Source organism: Corythoichthys intestinalis, chromosome 1 (genome assembly GCF_030265065.1).
Source record: "Corythoichthys intestinalis isolate RoL2023-P3 chromosome 1, ASM3026506v1, whole genome shotgun sequence".
In the NCBI taxonomy this organism is placed as follows: domain Eukaryota; kingdom Metazoa; phylum Chordata; class Actinopteri; order Syngnathiformes; family Syngnathidae; genus Corythoichthys; species Corythoichthys intestinalis.
In genome coordinates, this window is record NC_080395.1 from 66,050,539 (window position 1) to 66,075,333 (window position 24,795).

At 37.4% G+C, this 24,795-nt stretch overlaps 1 protein-coding gene across 4 annotated transcripts in view; it reads left to right on the forward strand.

Moving 5' to 3' along the window:
• LOC130916069 (C-myc promoter-binding protein-like) overlaps positions 1-24,795 on the forward strand; it is a 90,287-nt gene that overhangs the window by 14,744 nt on the left and 50,748 nt on the right. For all 4 annotated transcript variants that reach the window (XM_057836456.1, XM_057836471.1, XM_057836462.1 and 1 more), the window contains exons 2-12: positions 11,221-11,551; positions 13,797-14,043; positions 14,278-14,347; positions 14,770-14,939; positions 17,058-17,341; positions 18,247-18,313; positions 18,496-18,554; positions 19,901-20,045; positions 20,184-20,359; positions 20,812-20,912; positions 21,125-21,340. In XM_057836456.1, the coding sequence (XP_057692439.1) occupies positions 11,241-11,551; positions 13,797-14,043; positions 14,278-14,347; positions 14,770-14,939; positions 17,058-17,341; positions 18,247-18,313; positions 18,496-18,554; positions 19,901-20,045; positions 20,184-20,359; positions 20,812-20,912; positions 21,125-21,340 (1,846 nt within the window). In that variant the 5' untranslated portion in view covers positions 11,221-11,240. The remainder of the gene's footprint in view (positions 1-11,220; positions 11,552-13,796; positions 14,044-14,277; positions 14,348-14,769; positions 14,940-17,057; positions 17,342-18,246; positions 18,314-18,495; positions 18,555-19,900; positions 20,046-20,183; positions 20,360-20,811; positions 20,913-21,124; positions 21,341-24,795) is intronic.

Sequence of the window (24,795 nt, forward strand, 5' to 3'; positions counted from 1 at the left end):
CACAACCACATTTGAATGCAAGAGGTATTTTTATTCACGGTTGGTTGGTTGGTATGTTTGCAAGATTACTCCCTAATCCAATGATGTGATCAGAAGTAGGGCCCGGTTAGGTCATTTGCTGAGTATCGGAGATTTATTTAAGATTTATTTCATGTATGTGCAAATTTTTTTTATTTATCGTTGTTATTATTATTATTTTTGACTAGGTTTAAACTACTGCTTCACTAACCCTTTTATATTACTATCATGTTAGGATAGTTAAAAAAAAAAAAAGAAAACATCAACAACATTTGAATGCATCATTATTATTGGATGAGACAAAAAAAAAAAAAAGTCTTCTTTATAGTCCGCCTCGCAGTTCTGAGCTCAAGGGTTCAATCTGGCCTTCCTGTGTGGAGTTTGCATGTTCTCCCCATGCCTGTGTGGGTGTACTCTGGGTTCCTCCCACATTCTAAAAATATGCATACAACATGCATGAACAAAATGTTTAACAACCCTGTAGTTTGTTATATAGATTCATAGTTCCTTTTACAATACACATTGTTTGTATGGTCTTTGTGTGGTGTTCTTGATGCATTGAAAAATAATGATAAGTCTCACTCTTGCTTAGACAAAGGACAGATATTACATAACAACTTCAGTCAAAACTCATATAAGATACCAATAAGATGTTTTAACTAGAGGTGTGCAAAATTTCCGATTCTTAGATTATTCGCAATTCGGCCGTGGAAGATTCGAGAACGATTCACAAACATCCAAATTCCGATTATTGAATCATACCAGGTAAAGTGGAACTAAAACGCAGTCAGCGCGGTCTTCGGGACGCAATGAGGAACGACTGAGAGTAAATATCATGTTCAACTCATGCCGCTAGATAAAAAAACAATAATACCTGACTGCAGGCGACAGCCGCTACAAACAACGCCCAGTTGCTAGTTGCTGCAAACATATGGCCACATACGGCTACGGTAGATATCACATATACTGTATGTAGAACTAGATGCGAAATGACAGACGACAGCAGCGTTAGAACATATATAGAGAACTAGATGCGAAATGACAGACTTGCCAACATTGGTAAACCGCCGCCATCTTAAAGCAGTAGACTTGTCTAGAAGGCTCTGTTGTATAGAACCTAATTAACTTTTTATCTAAAATACCTCTAAATCGGCAAAATCTTGACTTGTATCTATCTTTAAATGATGAATCAGTTTTAAAACGTTGACATGTCGAAAGTAGACAGGAAATTATGGAATAACGGGAGCAATATTAACAACTTTAACGGTTGATTCACCACATTAATTAAATGTAGTTTAATACAGAATTGGGACTTTATTTTATTTACTGTTTTTAACTTTTAACTCGATACTGAAATAGCAGTTTGGTTTAGCCTGAGAGGATTTTTGAACAATTTTGGAACTTATGTATGAAACGTTAAATAAATGGGGTGAATTAAAAATTGATTTATAATCGAATCGGAGCCTCTGAATCGTATCGTTAGGTGCCGAAAGATTCCCACATCTAGTTTTAACATAGTTGGTAATTGGGTGCTAGTTTGGTTCTTCACTACATTTATTTTGTGATTTATATATTATTATTATTTATTTGGTCCGTAAAGTTGAAGGACATTGTGCTGAATGTAAAAAAAAAAAAAAAAAAAAAACGCTCACACACATGTATAAATATTGATATTGTGTTGTGAACCTCCGTAATCGTCATCTGTCTATTGAGATCATAGATGACTTGATGTCGTTAAGTGGCGGAATTCTAACGCCATCCCTTCTGTGCTAACCAAAAGCAGATGTCGGGTTAGCTTGTGTTTATGTTCTTGAGCACATTCCTTTTTACCTCCTCCATGTGTCTGCCCTGCTGTGGCTGTGTCTACGCTCAGTGACTGTACAGCTAGAGCTCAAAGCAGTGACTTGGTTGTTACAGCCTTGACCGAGAGCCCATTTGCTGACTCTTCACCAGCTCCACTGTTATTTAAGTCAAGACAGCTGTGAGTGCATTTTTACATTGTTTCTGACAAACCCCTTGTGGAAGCAGGGCTGAACATTGAAGTTAGCTCATGTTCAAACTCAAGCAGTGATCTTACAAGTGCAGATGGAAAGCTGTGTCTGCAGCTTTTCACACAGTCTTTCACTCAGCTGACTCTCAGGTTTCTCGACCCATGATGTTTTTCCATCAGCATTAAAAAAAAAAAAAAAAGGAAGAGAAAAAGCTCCAGCAGGGAGTTGGGGAGTTGGCTTTCACTTGACTGAAAAGAGTGCCCAATTGTCTTGGCGAATTTTACGACCGCATCCGCCTGGTTAAAGCTGCCACTTCCAGCACAGGGTACCTCTGGAATTGACTGCCTAGAGAGGCTTCACCTCTTCTAGCTGCTATTGTGCTGAAGGGCCCGCTGGAAGAACAAGCAAGGCCTCGGGCAACGGAGATTCTATGCCCACAAGGGTGCAAATTGCAGAATTTAACTGAATATCACGCAGCGACAGGCACCTGCTATTTTACTGATCGTACCCTAGGGCTGGGTGACTTAGTAGAGCTCGAGAATATGGCTAGAATTTTTTTTAAGTCGAACTCACTATTCAGCTGTTATATTTTTAATGGAAACAGACTAGTTTGGAAGATTTGCATAGTCCCTCAAAGTCCAATGTTGGTGGTTTTCAAGCATTTTATTACACTCCAGTTAAGGTAAACTGTAACACTAAGGACACATAAAAAAAGAAAATTCCATACATACTGTACATTGAAATACAAAATATATCATAATGTTAAGTTTTGTTAGCGCTTGAAAGGTGTTTTCAAATGAATATTAATATCCAGCTTGTAAAAACAAAAGTTAGCAACATGGCAATCAGACATATTATTTGCAAGAATAGTAAGTAATCACTGCTGCTATTTTTTTCTTAATCATCTTTGAAATGCATAGGTACGCTGTAGTTTATTATGGGTTTATTGCAGATTCTTTCTGTTCTCTCCTGTTCTTAATTGAAGTGATAATGAAAGAAGAAAGTGCATATACCATTTGAAACAAAATCAAACATGAGAAAAGATAGTCAGTCATTCTGTAAACCAAATAATCTGTCAGCATCAGTCTGCCAACCAGCTTGCCAGCCAGTCAATTAAATCAGTCAGGTGAAGTAGGGAGTCAGCCAGGCTCAGGATGATGTGCTGTCATACCTCTCTGGTCTTACTTACATATATTAATGATTACTGCAAAACTGTCACTCAATAATAACAATATGCAAAGTGGCAATCACTTTGTCTTAACAAACACAAATATGCACCCCAGTCTATGTAACAAACAGAATGATCCCTTAAGTTAATGAGCACCTCATCTTTACAAAAGATGTCAGGTCAAACACATTAATGGGCCAATGAACATTGTGCATATACATTTTCTTGATTTTTGTAGTAGATTCCGTCCCCCACAGTTGAAGAGAATTTATGATACAAATTACAGACCTCTACATGGCTTGCAAGTGGGAAAACCAGCAAAATCGGCAGTGTATCAAATACTTGTTCTCCCCACTGTAGATTAAATTTTCAAATGTCGACCATTTTGTCTAAATATGTTATTGTATTAAAACAAAAAACAACATGGCATGCTTTTAGTTACTGTAAACTAGTAGCAGCAGTCTTGACAGGAATGTAGGGCATGACAGGCACACCTGATCTGTACAATGCACATGCATACATAAAAATAGAACACAAAATTTTTTTAAACATGCTATAAAGCTTTATGTAAAAACTATGAGCCGGGCAGCTCCTCCATTGATCATGTGAGTGCGCAAAATACATTGCTTCCTTTCCTGTCGTGATGGCGCTGTAGTTATTTGCCTGAAAAATTCAAACATATAAAAACTTTATTTTTAAACATACATGCCCGATTGGTTGAAAAATAATACATTTATATGTCTGAATCAATAGCCAATATACTAACTATCACGCCTTTGCGACTTGACGCATTTTGCATTTGATGCTGAACAATTCACGATTCTTTCTATAAACAGGAAATGGATGGCCCTGAAAACAGAATGCAAGCAAGCAATTGGGGTGGAAGTTGTAGATGTAATATTGTGTATGTTGTGTGGTTTGTATTGTATTTTTAGAAGATTGACGGTATAACAAGCATGAATGTCATTCTTTGACTTGTTATTTGGTACTTGCTCAAGGAGGTTTTGCCTCTACTTTGCATTTCCAGGGCTTGAGACTTACGTGAACTATTTTACTTAGAGCAAAGTATCCCCTCACCTAAACCTTTAGGGGCGTTCAATGCAAATTGACACGACAAAATCAATATTCACATTTCATTTTAAATCAATTCCCTCTATTACTACTGATGAAACTGAGCCACTGAGCCCAGAAATGGAATTTCCTGCCTATTTGCTAGACTGTTATCTTACATGAAACTTAACAGAATTAGTTTTTCTGGCACGTTATGATTACTGTTGCAAAGATAAGACTGATAGTCCTCCTTACTATTCTTTGTTCGGAAAAGGTATGTGAAAACTTTGGATTTGCTCCATTTCCCCCAAACCTGACTCGTTTCACAAATTAACCAATCATGATAGGGCAAACTAATATGCCTTAAAAGTAAAATCCATCTCTCCTCCCACCTAAACCCCCAAAAATTGCAGTTTAGGATTTTAATCAATGTGTTGCTGTTTTATTAAAGATGGGCATTTCGGCAGATTCGCAAGGTATTAAAAAAAAAAAAAAATTGAGCTGAAACGAATACTCGAGCAACTCGAGTTAAAAAAAACTGATCAGAGTAATTTTATTCACCTCGAGGAATAGTTTAATTTTGCCAGGTCTAAGCATCACATTTTGCCCGGACTACTTTTAATGCAGGAAAACGCACTGACGTCACGTGCGTAAAGGAAGAAGCAATAAAAAAAAAACAAAAAAAACAAAAAAACCCTTATTGAAGCCGACAGCCGCTACAAACTATGCTGACGTTGCTAAAAACTACGCCCGCATGATGCTAGTGCGGTAGCAGGTAAATGGTGTTATACTTATATAATGCTTTTCCACCTTTCAAGGCACTCAAAGCGCCCAAAGCGCTTTACACTATCTCGCCATTCACCTACTGGTGACGTAGCACCAGGAGCAACGTGGGGTTCAGCATCTTGCTCAAGGACACTTAGGCGAGTTCATCAGGGCGGAGAATCGAACCCACAAGCTCTGGGTTGGGGGACAACTACTCTACCACTGAGCCGTGCCACCCCACGATGCGTCTCATAGATATCGCATGCATTTAGAACTAGATGCGAAATGACGGACTCGGCCACAACTGAACGGCATTAGTAAACAGCCGCCATCTTTAAGCAGTAGACTTCTCAGCGCTAATAAATATAACGTTACTGTCACTCGCCCACGTAACGTTAGCCCTTTGGAGGGCTAGGTTTCTATTGATTATGACCACTGTCGATGCATGGCTAACGGGTCTTACATACTGGCTTTATTTAATCTGTAAAAACACAGCGCTGTAGAGTGATGAGAGTGTAAAATTAAAACATAATTAATCTGTCATTTTTGCCTCAGTAGTCATTGCTGAATAAAACACCAAGTAGCACTGGTGCCTAATGTACTCCAATACAGCAGGTATTAAACATTTATTTTGAACACTGCAAAAACTCAAAATCCTATCAGTACTTACAGTTTAGACTAACTTAAAACTTAACTAGAACTTAAAAATAGCTTGACACAAATGGAAATTCAATTGAAACACGTGGGAAAAACACCTAGCTTTTAAGTGATGTTTGTGATCAATCGTAATTACATTTTTAGGCAAGAAATATTTTTTAAATTTTCTTTACAAGATCTAGAAGTTTTTTGAGTGAAAGCATTGATTTTTTTTTTTTCTAGTCACATCTGAGATGCAATTGTTGGCTGTTTTCAACAATGTACATCAAACATAAAGACATTGATTGACTGAAAATGGTTCAATATTGGATTAAATGTCTTTTTTTCTCATGTACTGTATATTTATAATTGCTCTTTACCTAAAAAAAATGTTTTATCCGATTAATCGATAGAATTTTCAGTCGATTACTCAATTACTAAAACATTCGATAGCTCTAGCCCTATTAATAATAAATAAAAAGCAGAGTTATTAAAAAGCTTTAATGGCTCTTTGGAAGTAGACAAAGAAGTTAGACTGTCTGAATCAGCTGTGAGCTTGGATTTTATGGTGCTACAAATACATAGTAGTGGACTGAACTAGTGCCCATACCTGTGACGATAATGGACTTAGAGGCAACAACTGGGGGTATTCAGAGAATGACGATATCGTTGGTCAATTTGAAAATGACACTGGTTATAGTCAAGTCAATGGGAATGACAATAGTGGTTCAGATTTGGGTTTTGATCAATCAAGTCAATCAACCAAGCAATAACCCTTGGTTTTTTGTTAGATTCACGTCGGTTTCAGCAATAAATGAATAAATGAAATACATTAGTCAATAAATTGATAACTATAAACTGTTCCTTAGTATGTCATGAATTTATGTGAGAAATTTGGTGCTTGTGAGTTATCTAACATGCTGGTTGCTAAGGACAAGTTACGGGTTGTTGTGAAAATCTTCTGGAACAGTTTTCTCCTAATCTTGGAATCCAAGATGCAAGAACCAACCAATTTCAAGTCACAATTTCTTGAGGAGGAAACATCATAGTAATATGGTTGATAAGCCATTGAAAAGCTGAGACTGCAATCTTTTTTGATTATGTCAAAAACTCAATTTTGAAAAATAGGTCACTAACTAATTTCACTGTGCTGGGTCACTGAAAGTTATGAATGTTGGAAGATATACGTTTTTTTTTTTGCTCCTTTAGCCAACAACTGTGGGCTCAACTGCACACCCTGGTAATGAAATAAGTTTCCCCACCCTCTTAATATGGTTGAAATCATAGATGTCCTTTAAATTGGATAGACACATAAATTACAAAATCTGTTTTCAATAAAATGGCCTCTGGGTGGGTGCTGCTTTCAGATTATGACAGCAGTTATGGAATGTTTGCTTAGAAATCAGTCCATCTATTGCCATATGTGTGCATTGTTTTCCATAAAAGCGTATTAATACATTTAAGATGTCCTATTTATTGATTGCAGTGAAGGGCTTGTGTAAAGATCTTTTAACTCTGATGTTTTGTGATACAACAGCATGATGATTATGACAATAAATTCATTTTTTAACTAAAACACTCGTATTCATCCTGCTGGTTTGACAAAAGCTTTAGACTTTTATTTATTTTTATTATTATTTTTTTTTTTTAGCAAACTGAAATGTAATTATAACTCACAAAAAAGGAAATATATCCAGCCTGTCCTTTAACACATTTACATTTCAAAGTTGGTTTCTTGTAAGGTTCTAATGCAAAGTTCATCCACATGTTCCTTGGTCTCTGGTTCATTTTAGGGATGTTCCAGAAGTAAAATTCTTGGCAGAAACCGAAATGTGAATATTGGAGACATTTGGCCGAAAGGCCGAAAAAAAAACACGTATATATTTCATTTTTTTTCTTTTTTTGAAAAAATATTTTCTGGTTAATGCCCTTTGCCTTGGCATTGGTTTACAACCTCGGAGGCTCGAAACATTTAGTTTGAAAGGTGCTGATTCTGAAACCCCATGGGAGGTTTCTGGTATTCTGTCAGATTTTTCACCCCATCAAAAATTGCAACTCACGGCAAGTTTCTGACTTGAAAAATAGGTCTCACGCCTCTAATTGCTAAGCTAAATGGGATCCCAATGTATGTTTGTTAGAAACACAACAACAACAACAAAAAGATACTCTGTTTTCGCCGAAACTGGTAAAGCACTTTACAAGGCTATGACAATCTCTCCTACTCCTTAGAATAAGACTCAGTGTTTTTTTTGTGCATCTGGTGGAATCCATCAAGAGCCAAGAAAGTGGGCCGGGTTCTAGCGGTGACGAAGCCAAGCTAAGTCATTCCTGGCCAGATTAAACTGCGACTGGCAGAAGGGTGTGTGGAAGTCGCGGGAAAAAACTGACAAAGTGATCGTGCTATAAACGTATTGTACCAAACCACTGCAAATGCACATATATTCATTTAAATTCTACTTTAATCAAGCGAACAGAATACACATGGGCTCAAATGCACTGTACTCGATCTCATGCGGGACATCAATGGAAAGCATTTTCATAACGAGCATGTCGCAGCGATGAAGCAAATTTATTTTATTTTCATTCATTTAATAATTGATATATTTCTTCGATAGCTCAAAAGCTGTGAGCCAGTAATGTGAGCTTGCCATGTTTCGATTGCGTCATCACAAGAGGACTAAGACTTCACGCTTTTCGGTATTAAACTTTCGGCCTTTTAACTGAAAACCGAAAATGCAATTTTAGCTTTTTTCAGCGCCAAATTTTCGTTCACGTCTCTAGTTCATATCCATCTTAGTATGGCTGCCTGAAAAGTTTTATTTTGAACCTGAGTCTAATTCATTTGATTTTATATCTGAGTCGAGACTTGAAGTATGTTAACAATTTGCATGTTATAACGCTCTCAAAATAAAATTTATTTGAAAAGGAATGATTCACAGTAACCTGTAGGGATTGGAATCTTTGGGTTTCACACGAAACGACACGATTGTGTGATACAACAGTCATGATAACGATATCCTCACAATATGGACATTCAATGATCATCAATACATGGATCAGAAAATAACTAAGATATTGTACTATACAACTATTTTAAAAAAACGAGGTATTTCTAAATCGACAAATAAAGTTTATTTTTTGCACTTTCGCAGACAAAAACTGGTCTTCCTCATAGGTCATGATAATATTTCATTGCAATTCCTGTAAACAAATACAGCAAAACGTTACAAACACTAGGGCTGTCCCAAACGACTAATTTTCTCCCGATTAGTCAGCCGACTATTTTTACGATTAGTCGACTAATCTTATAATTTAAAAAAAAAAATTGTTTTCTTTTTTTTTTACTAATTTAGCAATTAAATTTTTGTTGACGCTTATCAATTCACAAAAACATTTTGGAACACTTAAATTCTAAAATTACAAATAAACAGATGAATAACAATAATAAATCACAAACAAATGATTTCAAATGCTGATAGAATTAACTTGTGCAAAAGAATGCAATGTAAACAGATTCAGAACACTGACTTCACCTTTCCAACATGATTCAAAACAATTCTTTAAAAAAATACCTAGCATTAATATTATAGTATACTGTAGTACTATATATTATGTATTATAATAATTATTCATTGCCAATCAGAATTTTCATAAAGGGTGTCATTTTAAAGTAGGGCTGTCAAACGATTAAAATTTTTAATCGAGTTAATTACAGCTTAAAAATTAATTAATCGTAATTAATCGCAATTAATCGCAATTCAAACCATCAATAAAATATGCCATATTTTTCTGTAAATTATTGTTGGAATGGAAAGATAAGACACAAGATGGATATATACATTCAACATAAGGTACATAAGGACTATTTGTTTATTATAACAATAAATCAACAAGATGGCATTAACATTATTAACATTCTGTTAAAGCGATCCATGGATAGAAAGACTTGTAGTTCTTAATAGAAAAATGTTAGTACAAGTTGGAGAAATTTCATATTAAAACCCCTCTTAATGTTTTCGTTTTAATAAAATTTGTAAAATTTTCAATCAAAAAATAAACTAGTAGCCCGCCATTGTTGATGTCAATAATTACTTACTCAATGCTCACGGATGCCTATAAAATCAGTCGCACCCAAGCGCCAGCAGAGGGCGGCAAAACTTCATAAAACACAACAAGTGAGTGTTTCAATGTGTACTGTCATTTAAAACTCCCTGAGCGGGACATCTGCGTTAATTGCGTCAAATATTTTAACGTGATTAATTTAAAAAATTAATTAACGCCCGTTAACGCGATAATTTTGACAGCCCTATTTTAAAGGTATTCTTAGTGTAGAATCTGAAGTATGTTGGATTAACTCCAGAAATCGTTATTTATATGACGAACATGACAAGCTTTTATTTTGAAATGTTCACCGGACGTACGTTCGCTAAACCGCTAATTTAAGCTTTACACTCCGCAAAAAAAAGCACTTTATGTCATTGCATGTGGTGTCAGTAATAGATTTTTTTTCATTTTGCAAATGCTGTTAACCAGCGATTTTTCATGTTTGAAGTGTCACCTTTAAACTGCAAATTTGTGAGAAGGCTGCCTGTTTTATAGAGAACACCGGCTAAAGTAGGACGTCTTTTTTCCCCATTCATCTCAATGTAGCAATGCTAACGTATATGGTGTTTAATATTGATGTGTTTTCTTATTTTGTATGTCTGAACTTTAATTCTACAGCGTGTTGATGAGAGAAAAGAACTGGAGTCTCATATGCCATCAGCACGCATGCACAAATGTACGCAAACAACAACAAAAAACGCAGACATGAAAATGACCGCCCTTATTTTTATTTACCATGCGATAAATGGACTCATTGCATATCGCGACAGGCTTAGCAACTTCAATAAAACATGTCATTAGTTAGTTAGATGGACTTACAATCTCCTGTCGTTATCATTCACGGGCGACGTGCAGCCAAGCTTGGCATTGAAGAGACAGGACAAAACAGTGTACCCTCCTTTGTTTCTTTAAAAATAAGTCAATATTTTGGAATCTGGTGCGCTTTTTTTGGCTTTGTGCCACTTTCCCCGCTTGCATACCAAGCGTCCGACATTCTGAACTTTCCACGCATATATTTTTTTTAACCCTTCATTAACCGTCGACGGGATGTTGTGTTCGTCGACGGATTTACGTCATCGATGACGTCGACTATGTCGACTAGTCGGGACAGCTCTAATAAACACATTCTCGTATCTCCAAAAAATGGTTCTTAACATAGACACTTTTGTAGTGGAAAAGTTTGGTAGCAACGTGGTAGTTCTTTCATTATAAAGTGACACCTTTTTAAAACAATATGTCGATTGTTGGCAGGAGCTTAATGTTAACCTATTGAGATACAAAGTATCACCATCACGATATTGCTATATTGACACACCCTTAGTAACCTGGCTCCAGTTCTCCAAATCCCCTGTTTTTAAGAGTAAGCGCCTATGTGGTGGTCAACAGCCGCAAAACAGAAAAATCAGTTTTTGGAAATTTGATGGGTTTGTGTGGGAAATTTTTACCGCTGTACAAATGTCTCTAATCTGCCCACCATAATCCTTACAGGGACTTGATGGGAATGGGAAATGATGGAGGACAAAGGCCCTCGTGTAGCCGACTACTTTGTTGTGGCCGGTCTAACAGACTCATCCACGCCTTTGGATCGGGAAATCCACTTTGATGACGCCTGCCACAAAACTGCCAAGCCCAAGTCACCCATCACTGATGTGGCAGTGGTGATCCGCTCCATGGGCGATGAGGTTCCACCAGGGTTCACGTGTATTGAGACGACACCAGGTGGTCATTGTGCTGACCTCAATAACGGAGGGCTCATGCTACCCCAGATTTTCCTATGTTACAGACGAGGTTGTGACAAGCCACCACTCATTGATCTGGGGTAAGAGACATGATCAACCCGCGTCGTTGTAATAGCACCATTTCCAGTTAAACAAGGAGACAGACACACAGACAAACACTGACAGGCAAATTCACACACTGTCACTGATATTAAAACTGATCTCGCACTGCATGACTACATACTCTAGATGTTAGGTGATTGAATAGTGACTATAAAACTTGTGTATGTATGTGTGTGTGATGTTTTTTTCTTTGTTTTAACTCACAAATATTTTAGTTAGATCCAGCCCCCTCCAAATAAAACTTTTATTTTCTGTGTTCATCAAATAAAATATGAAACACATATTAAAAGATCAATTTCAAATGTGATTGGCAGCTCTGAATTAAAAGCACCGACGTATCTTTCAGTAGTGTGTACTTTCCTACAAAATCAAAATAAACAAAAGTGTTAAGAAGTAATTTTGAAATAATGACTTATGTTGTTTGTTAGCAATAGTCTGGAAATAGTGTAACAAACCGAAAAAAAAAAAAAAAAAATTGTACAATAATAATAATAATAACAATACATTTTATTTATAACGCACTTTACATGCTAATCAGTGCAATAGCAGAGGGCTCGGACAGATTTGTTCACATATTGGCCATTGCGCTTTTAATCTTATCTTCAAAAGTGGTTGCAATACAGTTAAAGCATGAATACTTTTTATACTTTGTTTTGTAGTACTATTTTAGGTGTGAGGGTGGATAGGTTACAAGAAAGGCCTGGCAGCGCATCAGGCTTGTAAGGCAGTGGGGAATACCCTGCACGTGTGAATCATAAAATTATTTTTACTTTACTCCATGCCAGCTATTACCGTACCTACTTTGTATTAACAGTAGCTGTGTTGAAAGGAAAAACATGGCTAACATTGCAACAAAAAACGTGGAAAAAACGACAAGTCCAAGTGTTCCTTCAGCAACATGTCTTTATGTGAAGTAATTCAATGTTTACTCAGTTTTCCTGCTGTCCTGTAACAGGCAAATTGTGACAATGGGCAGGGGAATAATACTCGGGTCTTAGTCTAAAGAGTCTTGTGCTTATCAGGCACTGACAAAGAGGCTCTGTTCAGTCTATCAGCAGCCTTTGTGTGCTGAGAGTTATGAAGGGCTACAATTTTGTAGTTGGACTAATGAGAACTGGAAAGTTCTTTGTGTGGACAAGTGTGTATACATCATTGCTGATTGTAATATTTCAATCTCATACTCCTTTAAAGAAAACTGCTTCGGTAAAGAGAATAGAGAGAGAGAGAGAGAGAGAGAGAGAGAGAGACATATTTCACAGTTTTGTAATGGTAATAGGGCTGCAGCTATCGATTATTTTAGTAGTCGATTAATCGATGAACTACTTACAGTAGTTCGAATAATCGAGTAATCGGATAAGGGACATAAAAAAATTAAAAGACCCGAGCTGAGTCTCAAACGGTATAAAAAATAAATGAATGAGGATCTATGTACAACAAAAGAACAATTGGCTAACTTACATAGCAAAAGTCAGCTAGCTTAAATGCTATAAAATGCTAACGTTATTTATTTATTTTACGATGCTTTTAACAAATGGTTCAGACACATATTCCCACAAAAAACGGCTAAGTATATCTATAAACTAAATTACGAAAAAACGTTAGTTCAAACAAAAACTTAGCTTATGTTGGTCTTAACAGGGAGCAGCTGGATTCAGCCATGTGAAATGAGGCAGACTAGAGGTCAGTGTATCCACCCAAATCAGTAAAACTAACTGCAAACACTTTCTAAACAAACCATTACGACACCACTTTAATTAAACGAATACTCGAAGCAGCAAAATTGAATTCGAATCTTTTTTTCTAATCGAATACCCAGTTAATCGATTAATCGTTGCAGCACTAAATAGTAACATCTCATACTATGATCAAGTACACACAGGTATCGTTCTATTGTTCTTATTTGTCTAAAACTGGAAATTATGTTAATTTTAGGGATTTCACTCTCAACTATTGACATTACTCATGTTTTTCTAATATTTACTAGTGTAAAGGTCATGCTTTATTACACCACAGAGAACCAAACACACACGCACAATGACAGGCATTTAAACAATGTTTCCTTTTTCCCCTCGTAATTTTGTGGTTTTGGCTGTTATATTGAAGTGTGGTGGTCAACCTATCCAACATAATGCTATTCTACTCTGAATATGTTAATTGATCACATTAAGAACAAATCATATTTTTTGTGTGTAATTGATGACTGCATTGGTCTTACTCTCACAGTGTTCTCTATGAGTGGAAGGAGAGGTTGAAACAGGGCTGTCACGTTATACAGACCACACCCTCTGGTCGCCCTGCCAATATCAGTGGAAACTCCTCCCAGCGCATCTATGTCACTTACCGACGGGCACCTGAGAGCCAACCGCATGCTGCTCTGGCTGTCACTGACATCTGTATCATTATCCCAAGCAAGGGAGAGACTCCTCCCCACACTTTCTGCAAGGTGGAGAAAAATCTTAACAGTAGTATGGTAAGAAAAATAAATGTGTTTAGAGCTCAGACATTCTACACACGCATAATATATAAACAAATTATATATATATTTTTTCCCCCCAAATTCATATTAGAACATAAAAGCCATTGTCGCGAAACTGAATGTTTTCTTCAATTTATGATTTTTTAAAAAATCTCAGAAAATTGGATGTCAGCAAAATCAGATGACATGATCCAACAATGACATTAAATAAGTTGTTTTTCCTTTCAGTGGGGTTCGTCCGTTTACCTATGTTATAAGAAGTCTGTGACCAAGACCAACTCGATAGCATACAAAGCAGGTAAACCAATATGTAATTCTAAATACTTGAATGAAATGCAATGAAAATTTTTATCTTTGTGATCTGAATTATTGAAGAATAAGAGCAATTTAGATGCAATGCTCAACATATATGAGTACACCTGTGACCTGAACATATGGCCAAGTTAGATGATTAAATTTTTATTTTAGACTTTTCAGTGTTCCAGGACCGGTCTTCAGCTTGGCAAACACACATAGTTAAAATCAAACATCTGTTTTGGTTTGAAGACAACAGGATTTTTCAAGCTGAGCAAAAAATGAGCTACTAATCTTAACTGTTTCATTACTCTGTTGATATTACTCTGACAGAAAGTCTACATAATTTTTTTCATCTGGTTGAAGGTCACACCATTAGGCCATAAAAGTAAAACCAGCCCAAAAATTATTATTTCCCACATGTAGGATTATTCAGCAGATATCCAGAGGAAGACTATGAGTCCTTTCCACTGCCAGAATCTGTTCCTCTCTTCTGCCTTCCCATGGGAGCCACAATTGAGTGTTGGCCCGTCAGCACCAAATACTCACTGCCTGTTTTCTCTACATTTGTTTTAACTGGAGCCTCCGGAGAGAAGGTAGGATGGATCACTTGATATGTTCATATTACTTCCATCAATTATTCTCATGCCTTATCTAATCAATCTACTAACATCTGCGTAGCGTTATCAGAAGAAGCTGCGACTGACTATTAGATTCTGGCAACAGAAATTAACGGTCAACTGTGCGTCATACTTGACCACCACCACCCTTACCTACTGTTTCATGTACATACAGTACAGACCTAACGTTTGGACGCACCTCATTCAATGCAACACAAATGAAGGTCCCAAGCCATTTATAAAGCAATAAATCCCACTAATCAACCATGAAAAGGCATACCTGTAAAGGAAAAAAACATTTTAGGTGACTCTCTCATGAAGCTCATTAAAAGAATGGCAATAGTGTGCAAAAAAGTAATCAGAGCAAAGAGTGGCTATTTTGAAGGTACTAGAATATAAGAAATGTTTTTAGTTGTTTCACCTTTTTTGCTAAGTACATAATTCCACATGTGTTCATCAATTGTTTTATTACCTTCAGTGAGAATTTACACTGTAAATAGTCATGAAAATAAAGAAAACGCACAAATGAGAAGGTGTGTCCAAACTTTTGGCCTGTACTGTACTGTTGTACTATGTTCTATTTAAATAATATTGATGTTTGTTTCACACTGTATATGAGTTTGACAACTGTGTTGTCAAAACATTGCAAAATTTGGTTTTCCTGAGGCCTGTCCTGAGCAAACAAACCTAGTTTTTTCACTGATAAGACCTTTTTGCTTTGATAATGTCCAAAACAGAGAATTTCTGGGAAGCTTGGGAGTTTTTAAGCCAAATGCAATCACTGGCTCCACTAACCTCATGTTATTTTAGTTTGACCTCTCCCTTTAGTATTGAGTAAAAGTGATGTGCTCATTTACTGTATTTACTGCATATGTTTTTTAATGTTTTAATCACATAAGAATGGATGAAGGGTTTGGAGTAATGCTGCAGGTTGTCCAAAGTGGTTTTTTTTTTTTTTTTTTTGTAAGAGACTTAAAATTAGGTAGCCAAAAAATTTCTGCCGTGATGTGACGATTTGTGGTATCGGTTTGGTCAATAACGCCTTTTTGACCAAAATGGTTGACTCAAGCAAATAACTCTGCAGCAAGCACTTCTCTTGCTACTAGAGAGGTAACATGTTTGGTGAATGAGTGTGTGTTGGCTCGGCACATACAGTGGAAGTGCCCCCGCGACATTAATTTGCCCCCTTTAGATCTCACTTCTTGCCCTCTTTGAAGAGCTAAAAACAGTGATACCAAGTTGTCTTTCCAGCTTTGCAAACTTATTTTGCTGTCGTTCCTGTGTGTGGGCAACTACAACTTATCCCTCTCTTTTCTCACGGGGACTCTACTGCTCAGGATACATTGCATTCAAGGGCCATTCCAATAAAGAATTTCAAGATGGTCCCTTCGATTACCATCCGGAAACACAAATGAAAGTGACAAAACGCCAAAATATCAATCCAAATAGTGAAAATAAAGTACAAAGGGGCTGTCTGTGAACCAATTACGGATTATTATTATTATTCGCATTTAGAACATGCTATTCAAGTTAACCATTTATTTTTGTGTTTCATCTTAGTTTATGTTGTGAATTGGTAAAATGTTGGCACCAAATAAATTATCAAATAAATATCTTTGTAATTCTAAGCATTAAGACGTCATATCTTTTTAAAATAAAATAGATTTTTTAAAAATGTCTAAATAATAGTTATCTTGTTTTTCCTATTTTCTTAAAAATATAAAAATATTTTGAAAAATAAGTTGTTTCGGTTCTCGGCCTTTAGTTTTTTCACATTTGGTTTTCAATTTCTGCAAAGAATTCTCATATCCTTACATCCCTAGTCCCCCCCTTAGAATCGTTGCAAGATACTAATATTAAGTCAGAAGGCCTTCACTTGGCTTCTGCAGTAGAATAAAATCTGTTCATGAATGCGTTTAAGTTGATCATATGGCACATATTGCATTTTGGATTAGAAATTTTATAGACTGTAAAATATACAGACACAAGTGTACAGTACACGACTGTAGATGTAATATTGTAAGTGTGACATTATACTGTGACTGTAATGGATAGTGAGCTATTAATCTAACACGCTTATTGCCTTGTGTTCAGGTGTATGGTGCTGCCATACAATTCTATGAACCCTACCCACAGGAGTGTCTGACTGATCAACAGAGCTCCCAGCTGGGTCTGCTTAACACAGACACACCCAAAGCCTCCCCCTGCAACAGCCCAACTGATGTCACCCACAATACCACTTCCCCCACCTGCTCAGTCTACACCAACAAATGTATCTGCTTGCTCTCTCACTGGCCCTTCTTCGATGCTTTTCGCAAGTTCCTCACCTTTCTGTATCGGTATTCCATCTCTGGGCCTCATGCTCTGCCCATTGAGAAGTGAGTTCTCCATATTTAGTAATTGATAAAGTTTAGATTTTTGCTAAAGAAATTCAGAGCCTTCTTTGTTTACTTACACACTAAAAAATTGGTTTTATGCAATTACTGGAATTGTTTTATAGATGACATCAATTTGCAGATTTTGTTAAACCATATGAATCCAAACTGCTTTTACTTGGTACTCTAATCTTATGTGCACGTTTTTAATTTTTCTTTTCTGCATGTATGAATATCAATCAAAAAAGAAATAAGCACCATCCACTAGCACTTACTTTGAAAAACTGATCAGCAAGCATGGTTTTTTTTGGACTGAAGGAGTAGAGGACTGCCCGTTATGCCAAGTCCAAGCCAATGCCTCATAAATGAAGCAGTGTCTAACCTATTTTTACCCCCACAATAGGATACGTAATGGGCTAATACAAGTGCAGCATTAAGATTTAATGATAGTTGTCCAGGAATAAATAAATAACCACACGCTAACCTCTGCTTAAATTGTGGAAACCTTGTCTGGATGCTGTTGTGTTAAAATCCACGGTCACCGATGCGCAAAGGTGATCTGCTTTGTTGTTACCATCAGCATTTCTATAAAATGACTGCCTCTACTGTGGCCGAGATTTTGATATTTAATTGGTATTGTACTAATTTAAGTGTCAATTTAAAAAATGTATTCTTATAAAGAGAAATACAGTTTCGCTCAAAGTGGTCCTATGTAGAGTACATAAATGTTCTAAATAAATTTAAAAAAGATTCTTGGTATAGTCCTTCTAACAATTTGACATTTGAGAAGTCTGCTGGATTTTTTTCATGCTCACTGCTGTTTAGAATACTATATAGTAGCCCAAAAACATTGTAGAAATAGATAATTGAGCCTCTGTTTTTTGAACTTGCTTATTATTATTCCACAGGCACATTTCTCATTTCATGCACAAGGTTCCCTTCCCTTCTTCTCAGAGGCCTCGCATCTTGGTGCAGGTAAACTTGGAGTAGAATGTATTGTTACACCACCAAAAGTTGAAATGTGTCATCTTTTGTAACTGTTATGAAATTAAACAAAGTGATGGTACAGGTATCATTTTATCATCCATGTACAGTATTTAAATCTTGCAGATGTAATGCATTTGTATCCATATATACATATTTTGGCTTTTCCACAGCTTTCCCCCCATGACAGTCTGATGTTGAGCCAGCCAGTATCTTCTCCATTACCACTCAGGTAAAAGTATCTGTGCTGCAGGTTTTGTTGTGCCATTTATATTTTGAACAGTCAATGTCACAGTGGCAAAAAAAAAAAAAGTTTGGACTTGCACAATGTTGTCACAGATTACTCGAAAAAGTAATTTAATTACTGATTACACTTAAAAAAAGTAGTCTTCTTTACTGATTACTTCATTATCTAAGTAAACTAAGTTACTTTAAAAGTAATTTGTGTTACTTTTTGCCAAAAATGTCATAGCATGTTTGCCATGTATGTAATTAACTTTCCGATACTTGAATTTAAATGGGAAGATACGAACTTTTCACATTAAGCTTTATCTTCGAGTTAGCCGGGGTTTAATTACTCGATGGAGTTGATACCACCATTGACTCGTGCTAGCTTAGCCACTCCAGAGCCCTGAAACTAACAAATAACCGGCAAACTCCATGGAATTTGTTGAAATCAACTCCACCGAATAATTAAACCCCTGCTAACTCAAAGATTAAGCCTAATGTCAAAATTCTCAACTTCGGGTTAGGGGGTAGGGTTAACTGCATATCGGTGCCAGTATAAAACAATGCAATTTGACTGCACAATAATCAACAACACACATATGAATCGGACAGTGCAATAAACACAAAGGTACGCCCAGAAGTATGCCGTACACTCACGCGGTCAATTTGGCCACAAAAGGTGGCAGCAACTAAGAACTTAACACCCAATCGGACTTACAACACATCCCAAAGATGCTAAATGAACACATGACCTTATGGCATAAATGTATAACATGAATATGATGTACACAATGCTCGCCAACTTTGCGAGCGGGAGCGATGACTACCCGCCGTTGCGGCAAAGCTACGAAACGGCCGCGCATGCATGTAGCAGCTCCAACATATTGCTGGAACTTTCCAGAAAGAAGGAAAAATACATTAATTCATGGACGCACACAGATCAACATTACCTCGCACATCTCAACAGGTGACTGCACTCCTCGAATGTGCACCTACGCTCCACACGCTTTTCCCAGTAGCGCGTGTGACTCGAGACCAAAACAGTAACTATGAGCACTTACCATGGAAACGAACGCGTAGTGGGACCTTACTAACATTTTCTATTCAAAATGCTCTTGGTACATGACTACAGTATTCTTCATTCTACATACATGAGGCAATAACAAAATAGAAACGCATAGACATAACTTTAATCAGATTACTAGTTTGGAAAAATGAACGAAATTTGCCCGTTACTTAAAGTAATCCGATTAGAGTAACGCGTTGCTTAGTACAGCGTTAGTGAAAACACTGGCCTTGCGTTAATATACCATGAATTTGATTACTTAATTTTCCGTGCCTTTTCTTTAGTGGCGGTCGTTTTTCCACATTGCTCCAGAACCTGGGCCCAGAGAATGCTGTCACCCTGCTGGTGTTTGCTGTCACTGAACAAAAGATTCTGGTTCACTCATTACGGCCCGCAGTCCTGACCAGTGTAACTGAAGCTCTGGTGTCTGTAAGTTGCTACATTTCCCAATTCTATCCTTAAATATATTTTGGCAATAAAGTTGTCTTCCTTTGGAAAGATATTAGATGCATAGTAAACCTTAAAGTGACTGCACAAATGTTGAGTGGGAATTTTCATTGTCCTCAGATGATCTTCCCATTCCACTGGCCTTGCCCATATATTCCTCTTTGCCCTCTGGCCCTAGCTGATGTGTTGAGTGCCCCATGCCCATTTATTGTAGGAGTGGACTCTCGGTATTTTGAGCTTTATGACCCGCCACCAGATGTGAGTTGTGTGGACCTGGACACAAACACCATATTCCAGTAAGTGCAACCAGTTTGAAAAGTAAATTTGAATATTTTTCAGTGAACAATGGCAATTTTATGACTTTTTGCAATGAAGAATTTAATATTGCAAATTTCATACAAAAATGTTGTGAATACATATTTCACAAATCTTGTTTACAATCAATGGCTGCTATCAAGCGTACTGGCTCATTTGACCTTTGTGTATTTTACAGAATATTTGAGTTGCCAGTGAACAGCACAAGCGTCAGTAATCTTTACATAAGTGTGCAGCATTCCATAAATTCCCAATTGGCCACATATGTTCACATGATTATTTCAAGTTGAGAGTTTTTTTTTTTAGGCAGACTCTGCAATGTTTCACATGTTTTTGGGTTCATCACCAGCCTCACTGGCGCTCCCCTGACTCAACTGCAGTGCATGTTGTTATTGGCCCCTTTGCCCAGAACTTAATGTGACTTATTTTCTAGTAATGAAGATAAGCGAACACTCACATGGAAGAGCTTGCCCAAGAAAGCCTGTAAAAATCTCATGAATGTGTTGAACAACCTCTACCAGCAACTGCTTGATGGTGAGTACTACGGTAATTGAGTTGAATTTAAATCAGGTGGCTTAATTTTATTGATTTTTTTTTCCCTTTGCCCTGAAAGCGGTTTGGCTAAGACCTGGAAAACCTCATTTCACTTATTAGGTTAAAGGTGTCCTCATTTTGTGGCCCTAATACAAAAGTCTCTATGATTTGTTATTCGAGCGCTATCAGTGTTACTTCTTCTGTGTCTTTAGGCCAGTACCGGTCTGATAGCCTGCTAGAGCTGAGCATCAGTGATTTAACGGAATTAAGCTGTGGCAAAAGTCTCCATACCTTGGAGCTAGAGATCCAGGAAACCTTTCTGCGCTTCATGGCAGCCATTTTAAAGGGATACCGCTCTTTTCTGCGACCTATTACCCAGGCACCATCTGAGAAAGCCACAGATGCCAGCTCACTTTTTGACTTGCAAGGTATGGGAAATAATGTAGTAGAAAGACAGAGACTTCATCTACTAGAGAACTTCAGAATGACTATCTAACAACATGTCAAAAACATAGTGATCAAACTCAGATTCTGATTTTTAACTCTCTGGCTGTCATTGACGGTGATAGAAGTCCAACCAATTTTGACTGACCGTTAAAGGTTGTTTTTAATATAAATTTACCTAACTACCACAACACATACTCTGAATATTTTACACATATTGAGCTGGCAGTGAAGGAGATGAATACCATATGTTGGTGTGAAGAGGTGTTTATCAACTTGAATGTGGCTTAATATGACCAACCAGTCATAGGACAGAAAAATGCCAACCTTATTACAGCCTAACTAGCTAACTGAAAAACTGAAGCTGAATTTGAAATGGTCAAAGATGCCGTACTACTGCTTATGGGTAGGAGTCGGCAATCCACAATGTTGAAAGAGACATATTGGACCCAAAAACCAAATATGTCTGGAGCCGCAAAAAATTAAAAGCCTTATATAAGCCTTATAATGAAGGCAACGCGTGGTATATGTAGCCTATCTATATTAGCTATTTTAGCCTACTGTCAAAATGACTAAGTTGGCTACAAATACATAATGAGCCTTTATAATTATATGTTTATTTTCCCTGCAGTGCATCCTATAGAGCAGGGGTTCCCAACCTATTCCACTAAGGCACACTGTGGGTGCAGGATTTCATTCTTACCAAACAAGATGACAACACTTTTTCCCCAATCTGGTGTTTTACAAGTGCAATCAGTTGATTGCAGTCAGGTGTGGCTTGTTTTAGCAGAAGCCTCATTGGTTCAACTGTCTCTGCTGGATCGGCTGGAACAAAAACCAGGACCCACAGTGTGCCTTGAGGACTGGGTTGAAAACCCCAGCTATAGAGAATGACGCGCCATGTGACTACTCTGTTGTGCGATGCTGCATCTAGCTTCATAACAAAATTAATGAATTAGAAGAATGTTTGTTTCATGTTTGTCCTCCTATAGAAACCATATTAACACAAAAAAGATATTTCCCTCCCCCCTCTTTTTCATTTTCAAACATTTTTTAAAAAGGTCCGTGGAGCCACTAGGGCAGCGCTAAGGAGCTGCATGCGACTATAGAGCCGCGGGTTACTGACCCCTACTTATGGATATTATTTTCATCTCACCATTATTGCATTGTTTTTCAAATTTCCTCACACATTCTGAAAACATGCATGTCAAGTTAATTGGATACTCTAAAATGACCATATATCTATACGGACTCATATGGGACACGTTGAGTGAATCCCGACTTATCCAACATCAGATGGGATAAACTCCAGCGCACCTACGGCCATAATGAGCACTATAAAAAATGTTTAGTTTATTCTATTTACCGGTAATCATCATTAACAGCTCTGAGTAAACAAGCACATTGTGCAAGTTGTTTTGAATCAAATGGCATTCACATCAGCTGTTTTTGTTCTCTGTTTGGCCGCTAATCGTGAGAACTTGTTCACTTTGCAGCTGAACTCTTTTGGGGATGATATGAAATCATATTTTCTTCTTTAGAGAATAGTTTCTGCCAATGTTAAATGTAACAAGCGTGTTTTTGTGATGTGACAATTTGGTTGAGGAAGGAGAATAGCTCATTTCGTGTGGTTTAATTTTAGGCCATTTAAGAATGTGTTCTAATGTATCGTACTTAATCCATATCTATTTTTATTATTAAATAAAACTTCTACAACTCCTGAGAAATCTACAGCTCTTGAGAAATTTCTAAAACATTGTGGGTATGTTAGTGTATAATAATACAATAAAATGGTATATACCAAAAATGTTAGACGTCATCGACAGTCTGTTTCGATAAATATCTGAAAGCGAATATGACAGCAGGTGTAAAAAGTTTCAGGTAATGTGGGTAAGTTACAGAAGCCTACATATTTTTAGAGTTTTTAGTCCCAAGTTCTTGCTCACTTTGTTCTGCATATTCTACTTATTTATGAGGCGGGCACCAACTAAATTTGCTCCTCCTCCGTTACTTGTGGATGGATTAGAATCAAATTAGGTATATTCTAGGGAGGTATCCGCATAGATCGTCGTTTCCCAATTTTGATTGTTTTTTTGCCCCGGTGCTGATTAATTGGATTAATTGCAGAATTTACATCGCTACTCCTCCATTATTCATGGGCGGATCATATTGAAATTTAGTACTTACAGTGGGGAGAACAAGTATTTGATACACTGCCGATTTTGCTGGTTTTCCCACTTGCAAAGCATGTAGAGGTCTGTAATTTGTATTATAAGTTCTCTTCAACTGTGAGGGACGGAATCTAATACAAAAAAACAGAAAATCACGTTGTATGATTTTTAAATAATAAATTTGCATTTAATTGCATGAAATAAGTAATTGATACATCACAAAAATCGTACAGAAACCTTTGTTTGCTATTACAGATACCAAACGTTTCCTGTAGTCCTTGACAAGGTTTGCGCACACTGCAGCAGGGATTTTGGCCCACTCCTCCATGCAGATCTTCTCCAGAGCCTTCAGGTTTCGGGGCTGCTGCCGGGCAACACGGACTTTCAGCTCCCTCTATAGATTTTCTATCTGGTTCAGATCTGGTGACTGGCTAGGCTACTCCAGGACCTTAAGATGCTTCTTACGGAGCCACTCTTTAGTTGCCTTGGCTGTGTGCTTTGGGTCGTTGTCATGCTGGAAGACCCAGCCACCACCCATCTTCAGGGCTCTCACTGAAGGAAGGAGGTTGTCAGCCAAGATCTGGCGATACATAGCCCCATCCATCCTCCCCTCAATACGGTGCAGTGGTCCTGTACCCTTGGCAGAGAAGCAGCCCCAAAAAAATGATGTTTCCTCCTCCGTGTTTCACGGTTGGGATTAGGGATGGGATTCGAAATCCGATTCCAATTCGGAACCGGTTCCGAGTGTTTCGAGGCCTCGACATCACAATGAAAAAGCCTTAACAATCCCTTTAACGATTCCTAAAGACGCGTATTGCGTCGTGACGTGTGTTGTTGTCCAGACGCATCAAACTAGCATGGCGCCAAGAACCACTCGCTCCAACTTCACCAGGAAAGAGTGTGAAAATGAAAGGTTACGACGGGTAAGCACCAGCATTGCAGCCATAAACATAACAATGACAGCACGTAGGTTCAAACGCTCGAAAGTGTGTCTTCACTTCACGAGGAAAAATTACAACAAAGCGACTTGCAGTCATTGCAAGGTGGAGATAACTGCGTCGGGAGGGAATACGACTGCGCTGTCCTCAGAGATAGGCTAAGGCTCAGTCCTGGCTATACAGCTAGCTAAACTCCCAAATGACGATGCAGAAGACGTTGGTATAATTTGCTGACTTTATTCAATCATCACTTAAAGAGTGAAACTAAGAATAGAAATGAAACAAATCAATTTCGTCCCCAATAACAAACAGGTTTGCATCAACGTAAAT